Source organism: Nicotiana attenuata, chromosome 11 (genome assembly GCF_001879085.1).
Source record: "Nicotiana attenuata strain UT chromosome 11, NIATTr2, whole genome shotgun sequence".
Classification (NCBI taxonomy): domain Eukaryota; kingdom Viridiplantae; phylum Streptophyta; class Magnoliopsida; order Solanales; family Solanaceae; genus Nicotiana; species Nicotiana attenuata.
The window spans coordinates 25705607-25713740 of NC_031999.1; the positions used below are offsets into that span (position 1 = coordinate 25705607).

At 36.7% G+C, this 8134-nt stretch overlaps 1 protein-coding gene across 1 annotated transcript; it reads left to right on the forward strand.

Moving 5' to 3' along the window:
• Positions 796-6570, forward strand: LOC109234266 (cucumber peeling cupredoxin-like). The gene is made up of 2 exons (XM_019400173.1): positions 796-1190; positions 5772-6570. Exons 1-2 carry the CDS (start codon positions 1001-1003, stop codon positions 6350-6352), a joined length of 771 nt encoding a protein of 256 aa, XP_019255718.1. The 5' UTR covers positions 796-1000; the 3' UTR covers positions 6353-6570.

Here is an 8134-nt window from a genome sequence, read left to right on the forward strand (position 1 = left end):
CTTGGACTTGGAAATTTCAAAGTCGTTCGTTACGCGTCAACCAACTTGCAACGTAACAAGTGTCTTGTCTCTTGACTATTCCATTTTGATTAATTCGTGCATACAGACTTCAATAGAGATAGTAAAATTTACTCGTGCTCAGTGGTATACGCAGAATTTTACATAAGCGATGTCACAATTTAAAAATATATATAAATAAATGAATAAACTATAATGACCCGTAGTGTCATTTTTAATTAGTATCCTCAATATTTTTATTTTGTTTATAAATATCTAGTGAAAATTTTCGACCTAGCAGTGTCCTTTGACACCGCATGGTATAAGGTGCATATGCCCCTGCTCGCACTATAGTATATGTGAAGACACATGTTTGATAAATGGTCCAAACTTTCAAAGAGGTACCGAGTTTGAATTTTCTAAGAATGACAAAAACCCCTGATAGGAAGCGTTTTTCCGCTGAATGGGTCCTACACAATGCAAAATTATATTAGTTGGGCCGGTGAATATTGCATACAGATGATTATACCTCAAAAAAAGACACGTGTTGTGTATTTATTGTAGTTATTATAAACACTTATATTTATTTTTTATTTTGATTTATTGGTGCAGATAGACTTAATCCAGAGACGTACTATATTCGTTTTAGGAAGTTAGGAATTTGGCAGAATTATTAAAACTGTTCCAACATCCAATAAGGAGCAGTTCAACTCCCAAAAATGCCACATGTCTGGACCAAAATCTTTCTAATTCCACTACCTCTTTTCATTTAGATCATGATATTTTATTTTGCTAAGTCAAACTTTAACAACATATTCAACTGAAACATCCTAGATACTTCCATAGACTAATTTAGCTCTATAAATACAACCTAGTATTGAACAAATGTTCAAACAGAAACTCTGAAACTTAGCAGCTTTTTATATACATCAGCTACAAAAGAGGAAACTTAATTATTATATCAAGAAAGATCCAATTGGGGCTACCTGAAAACACAACAAATATGGTTACAAGGATGAATATTGCAAGAATTGCACTAGTATTAGTGGCTATTTTGGTGGCGTTGCCGGGGAAAATAACAGCAGTTGATCATGTGGTTGGCGATAGTAGTGGTTGGGGAATTCCTTCAGGTGGCCCTTCAACTTATGCCAATTGGGCTTCACAACGTACCTTCAGAGTTGGTGATACTTTAGGTATGTATTATTACGTATTCGACACCTCTTTCTCTTACTTGGTTCGCTCACTATTTGAGATAATTGAAAAGGGATGTAGCGGTTGAAAGTTTTGAATCGGTAATAATTCCTCAGAAGTCATTAGTAGAACGTTTATTACAGTTATTGCTATACCTTAGACGTCAATTAGTGTTATAAACCAACACTAGTATACGTACCCGCGCGATGCGCGGATTGTTTCAAAGGAAAAAATGATATAGTACAAATATGTCTTTATTTCGGACTAAATTTAGCGATCACATTCTANGCGGTCCCGCTTCTGCAGGCCAACCACCGCATCTGTAGAAACAAACAAGCTTGGCCAAAACCGCTTCTGCGGTCTTCAATATCGCATCTTCGGAACCGCATCTGCGGTTCCCAGGCCGCAGATGCGGAAATACCAGAATCAGCAAAGACTGGCATTTCCAAACTTCAAAAATCCTCCCGCTAACCATTCGAAATCATCCCAAGGCCCCCGGGACCTCATGTATCATATAAATCCGGTTGGGTTTCATCTACATCATCATTTTCATCATCATTTTCAAAAATAGTTTCATTAGGATAAAGAGCATTCAAACTTCATCATTTAATTGTTGACCTGGTGCAACATTATGGCAAAATTCACTATCGAAAAATTGAAAACAAGGGTTATCACTATCAAGAATAATAGGTGCAGGAGGACGGGTGGGTCGGGGAGCCGGGGGAAGGGTAGTAGGTTGGCAACTACTTTCACCAATTTTAGATTTTCCCTTACCACCAAACATTTTTTTCAAAGAAAATGCCATATTAATTAGCCTTAAAAATTAATATGCAAACTAAAACACACAAAAATATATTCTTATAACTTAAGAGTTGAAACGACTTTACCGAATTGCCAAACAACTTCTTGAAAATTGAAAATCGTTGAAGACTTGAATACTTCAATTCACCAACTTCACAATTTTTCACGCAATTGCAATAATAAAATAAGCAATTATAGAAGAGAATTAGATATAGATTGAGAGAGATTGAGAGAGATTGATGAATTTGTGAGTAAAAATGAAAGAATGAGGGGGTATTTATAGTTGAGAATTGGGAAAAAGTATAATTATATAAAGTTTGGGGTTAAAATAAAGTTTGGGGGCCAAATGGCTATTTTTTAAAGTCCCAAACGGCTCTTTTTTGATGGCCAACGGCTAGATTTTAAAATCTAACAGTTGGTCTTTTTTTTTTAAATTATAGCCGTTGAGGCCCGTTAGGCCCGGTTGAACCGGCCCAGGCCCGCCTGCCGGTCCCGGGCTTAGCGGTCCCGGGCTCGTGGGCTAAATGTAAAAGACCGGCCCGCTACGGGCTTGGAGTACCATTTGGGACCGGCCCACTGAGACCGGCCCAATAGGCCCGTTTGGCCCGCGGTCCCGGTCCGGTCCCGGGCTGGGCCCGGCCCGCAGTGCACCCTTATTGTTTATGTACTCATACTACACTTCTGTACTTAATTGTACAGGATCTGAGGCAGGTACATCTGGCTATCAGTCTGGTGCGTATCAGTGAGCATATTCGGAGACTTCCATGGTGAGTTGCTCCCTTCCTGTGTCGTTCAGTAGCTTGATGGAGTCTCTCTTTATTTATTTTGGCTGTCTATTCTATCTCGGACAGTAGGATAGGATTGTTCTTTTGTATATTCTACTAGTTGCCCACAACTTGTGACACCAGGTCTTGGCACACACAGTAGTAGACTATTCTTTTTTGGGATTTGTATGACTGTTTTTGTACATTGCTGGTTATTACTTATTTTATCCTTAAATTAAGAAATTGTTGCAATTATTTGGTAAGAGTAAAATGAGAACTTATTTATATTTCCGCGTAGGCTTGCCCGGCAAGGGTGTTGGGTGCAATCATGTCCCATTATGAAAATGGGTCTTGGCATATACGTGAAGGTTGAAGACGTTTGCAATAATGATTTTGCGCAAAGCATGGATAACCCTCAATCATCGGGTGGTTATTCTGGAGCAGTTTTAGCCCAACAGGATGCGGCTGAATGAGTTTGGCCGAATCTAAACTTATCTCCGCGGGCGAACAAGGAGCGAGGAAATAATTTCTCTCCTACTTTACATAATTCGCAAGACGACTGGTAAACTTCGATTTTCCTTTCTATTACGACGTTTATTTTTTGTTGAATTGAATTTGTATTAACATTCATATATTCCTCAAGGGGTACCGTCCGGATATAAATTTTACAAGTTATGACCCCACGCACAGTTTGAATATGCGTAGTGAAGTGATATAGCTATATGTAAAGTATTTATCACCAACAGGAAAATATCCATCATGGAATGTCAACACAGTACGACTTGTAAGTGAAGTGATATAGCTATATGTAAAGTATTTATCAATTTGAGTAGCTTATCATTTTGTTCTTTTTGTGCAGTGAAAATGAGCAACTTGATGGTCCTGACCTCACTTAGTTGCTCGTAGACGACGTATTTATGCGTGATTTGGCAGATGCGCAGAGTCAGGAAGATAATAGTGATTATGAAAACAATGTCGATGAGTCTGGAGATGACACACTCTTCCCTGACGAAGGTGATGACGAGGAGNTTAGCTAACATTAGATATCTTATATTTGCATTTTTTATTTTTAAATAATGGTTATATTTCTTTTTATACAATTATAATAATAATAAAATTAACTTATAATTTTATATAAATATAATATATACAAAAATTAATATATCAAAAAATAGGATATAAATTAATTCTCAATATTCTTGAAAACCATTGGGAATCACATGGATGAAGAAGCGATTAAGCTTGGAACTGCATTTCAAGAAATAATCAGTGCCCCACTTGATGCCAGATTGAAAAAATTTCAGATCTTAGAATCGCATTACAAAATCAGACCTTTGATTTTGTAATGCAATTATTAGTAGCATGTTACTTTTTCTATTGAATAACTTATATAACAATGAAAGAAGAGAAAAGCAATGAGTGAAAGGAAGAAAGAACTCGAAAATTTGTTGCTTTTCTATATTCAAGTTAAATATCTCTTCATAATCTAAAGAAGAAAGGAGTGAAAGGAAGAAAAAAGTAAAAGATCGTTGCTCTTTCTAGAAATTTAATGAGTGTTCTAGAATTACAAATTATAGAACTTACCTCCTGTAATCCAGAATTGTTGAGTGATATGCGAAGAAAGGAAAAAGAATTGGATGTATATATTGTAAAAGTGTGAAAAATCTGAAAAATCATGTTTTTGGGACTCCAACGAAGAAGGATTAGTGGGTTAGGAGTTGAGATCATGGGACAACATCGTGGGTTGTTTGAAGTTCAGACCCCTTAGGGTTTAGAATTTTACATGGAAAGGCACGCATGAATGGAGTTGATTCCTTGTTGGTAACTTCTTAAGTTTTATTCCTTGTTAGTAAACTAATTTTAAAGAATGTAAAAAAATTGATATATTATTTTTAAACATCCACAATCGTAACTTCCTATTCCCGAATTCTATTCCTTTCTTTGTAACTTCTTTGTTGGTAAGTTAATTTTTTCTAAAAGTAAAAAAATAAATATTGTATTATTTTGAAATTCAAATTTAAAAAGTAAACTAATTTTAACTAAAATAACTAATTATATCCTAAAATTGCCATATGACATTTTCTTCACACGACACATGGCGAATTCTCATGGCCGACTTCTTTCTTTTTAATAATAGATAGATGTCTGCATCCCGAAATAAGTAGATGCGGAATATTAACTATTTGAAAGGTAACTAAAATTAGCATTCAGACTTTGGTTATTGTCACTTGTTAGGCCTTCCAACATACTAATTGATTTGAAGGAGCTCCAGTCACTCTATAATGTTCTTTTTCTAGTTCAAAGATCAGAACCAGTTAGACTTAGGTGCTATGAAATTTTCAGAAAACTTGAATTTTGTAGAAAGAAAGACCAACAAAGACCAAAAAAATTAGGAGTCTTTTAGTCCTGTCAGAGATTTGTATGCTGGTAGAAATATAGAGAACTTCTATGCTTTTTAGTTCTATGTTTTAAATAATATTGGACTATGAGGAATAAGCTTAAATGTGATATACAACAACAACAACAACAACAACAACAATCCAATATAGTCCCACAAGTGAGGTCTGGGGAGGGTAGTGTGTACGCAGACCTTACCCCTACCCTGTAGGGTAGAGAAGGTGTTTCCGATAGACCCTCAGCACAAGAAGATGAAAAGAGACAATAGAACAATGACGACAACAGAGGCCATAAAGATAGAATCAGAAAAATAAATGGAAAAAGCTAATCAGTAACAATGCAAGGTACTAGAATACTGGAGCGGAAAAATAATAAGAACACAGCACGCATCACTAACGTACGAAAACAAGACACTAACAGACTAGCCTTATACACCGTATGGAGCAGGAAAACGCTCAACTACCTCCTAACCTACAACACTAACTTGCTTGGGATTAAGCCGTACTTGTTATTGTAGTTGTTGGTAACAGAATTGTAACATTTTGCAATTTTCCTAGACTGAAACTCAATACTTGAAGTTATACGAATTAACTTGAAATTACTCAATTTCAAATTCTGCAGTGTTCAACTTTGCAACTGGAGCACATGATGTAGCCAAAGTCACAAAGAGTGCATATGATTCTTGCAGCTCTACAGGTCCTGTTACTCTTATAACTGTTGGACCAGCCAATATTACTCTCAATTCCACAGGAACAGAATATTTCATTTGCACTTTTGGCCAACATTGTTCTGCTGGCCAAAAACTAGCCATCAATGTTACAGCATCTTCCACTTCTAGTCCTAGTCCTGCACCCTCCCCTGCAACCACCCCCGCTCCATCACCCGTCCCGACCCCTACCCCTACGCCTACGTCTGCACCGACTCCTTCCTCTACACCTTCCCCAACCCCAATGCCAACGCCAACGCCAAGTCCATCGCCATCAATGGGCCCGTCTGCACCAACTCCTACTCCTAGTGGCAGTGCAGGATCTTCGCCATCGTCCTCTCCAACCACTGGACCGATCACACCGGGGACTACTCCTTCAGCCGAGACACCTCCCGAAGGTCTAATTCCTCCACCGGCTCCTAGCTCTGCCCCGAGGAACGTCTTTGCTCCTGCCTTGATCATGTTCATGTCTATTGCCATTAGTATCATGTGGTAGATTCTTGTATTTATATATATCGGACTTTTCTAGCACGGAGGAGCTTTTTGTGATTTGAGTGTTTGTATTTATTTTACATATGAGTTGATATCATTATAGGACATAATGATCATTGTTTACTTGTAATATTGTTTATTTATTGGGTAATTAGTGATTGTGCGAGTTTTATAGAAGAGTATCTTTTCAGCTGTGAGTAATATCCCGAATTTCTGTACCAATTTAAAATCTTTCCATAACTTTTTTATCTCAAATTATGTCAATTAAGACATAGAAATGGTGTTTTGATATTTCAACAACGAAATTTAAGTTCCTGCAGATTCCAGAATATCCCCAGACTAAACTGTGAAACCAGTTTTGCCTCGGTGAATTTTATAACATTAAAAGAAAAAAGTGTTCTCTTGATTGAGAATATTCCTAATGCATCCTAATTATTTTATTTCAAAAAACAATTTACAATCTTCACGAACAGAATCCTAAAATAGATCTTCATACTGAAAAGTGAAAACAAAGAGAAAAATATCTTGCTACCTTTTTCTTCTCTGTTTCTTGGGTTTGGTTCTTTTTACTCCAATTTGATTTCTATGAAAAAATCTTGAAAAGTATTACTATGAGAAGTACACAGTTTTCAGCTTTAGCGAGATCTCAGAGCAGCAAAAGTAACCAAGTTGATTTTGATGCCTGCAGCCCTATTAGTCTTAACTCGTACTTCAGTTCAGTTGCACCAAGAGTGACCATTGTGCTGACACAGTTCCTCTCAGAGGCAGATTTTGCGAGTTCAACTGAATCAATTGCTTTTTGCTCGACCTCTATATATTGCAATTTTTTTTTTTTGAAAATGTATACCTATAATAAATTCACACATAATCTATATGGCAATGAGAAGAGTATCATCAAGCAAATCTATATACAACTGATGGAAGATAGACCAAAAGCAAGATCCACTCTATGGCTGCAATTGCAAGATAGACTGCAACTGCTGACAGACTAGTTAATGGGGAATGGATGTTGAGCTCAAATGTACTTTACGCCAAAAATACAATGAATTTTAAGAGAGCATCTGTTAGTGGAATGTGAATATACGAAGGCAGTGATGAACAAACTAGCACAATGGATACAAAGCCAACCTCTAATTACAAGTGGATGGAGCAGCATATACAAGCAGTTATCATAAGATCCAAGGGGAAGACGCTTGCTCCCAGATGCACATGCAAGTATACGTGATCAATAAGTAATATAAGTAGAGTGTCGAACCCACATAGACTTGCGTTAACTACCTACTAATTTCACTCAAATTGTTATTCAGTCGAGTCAATCAGAGTTGAATAGTGTGATTATAGCTAAGCAATGAATGTAACAATTAACTAATTAATCAAGCAGGAAATTGTTGATGAGAATTCAGTAGAGATAAACATTCAAGGGTAGTGATCGATTTACCAATCCTATTGCGTTCTAATTAACTCTCCTTTTCGTACAACCTGCTCATGATTGCTAATTAATCGAGTAATTGCTCTCGTAGCATTCTCCCAAATTACTACTCGCTTATTCAAGATAGATTAACGCTTATATTCCTATGGAATCAATCTATTAAGAACGCATTAAGATTACGATATTCAATTAAGCATGATGATTAGGTATATTCCTATCCTAGCCACAAATGCCCCCACTCAGAGTTAAGATCATGCCCTCTTCAATTCTTCTCTAATCTAGACGTAGCTTTCCCAAGCATAGCGTAGATAGTAAATAGAACCTAACTGTTAGCCAGATAATCAAGCAATTACTCAC

Bases quoted from the DNA above. Each gene is read 5' to 3' on its own strand.
- LOC109234266 (XM_019400173.1), top strand. From the start codon at position 1,001: ATGGTTACAAGGATGAATATTGCAAGAATTGCACTAGTATTAGTGGCT. The intron at 1,191-5,771 runs GTATGTATTATT...CAAATTCTGCAG, and splicing joins CAGAGTTGGTGATACTTTAG to TGTTCAACTTTGCAACTGGA.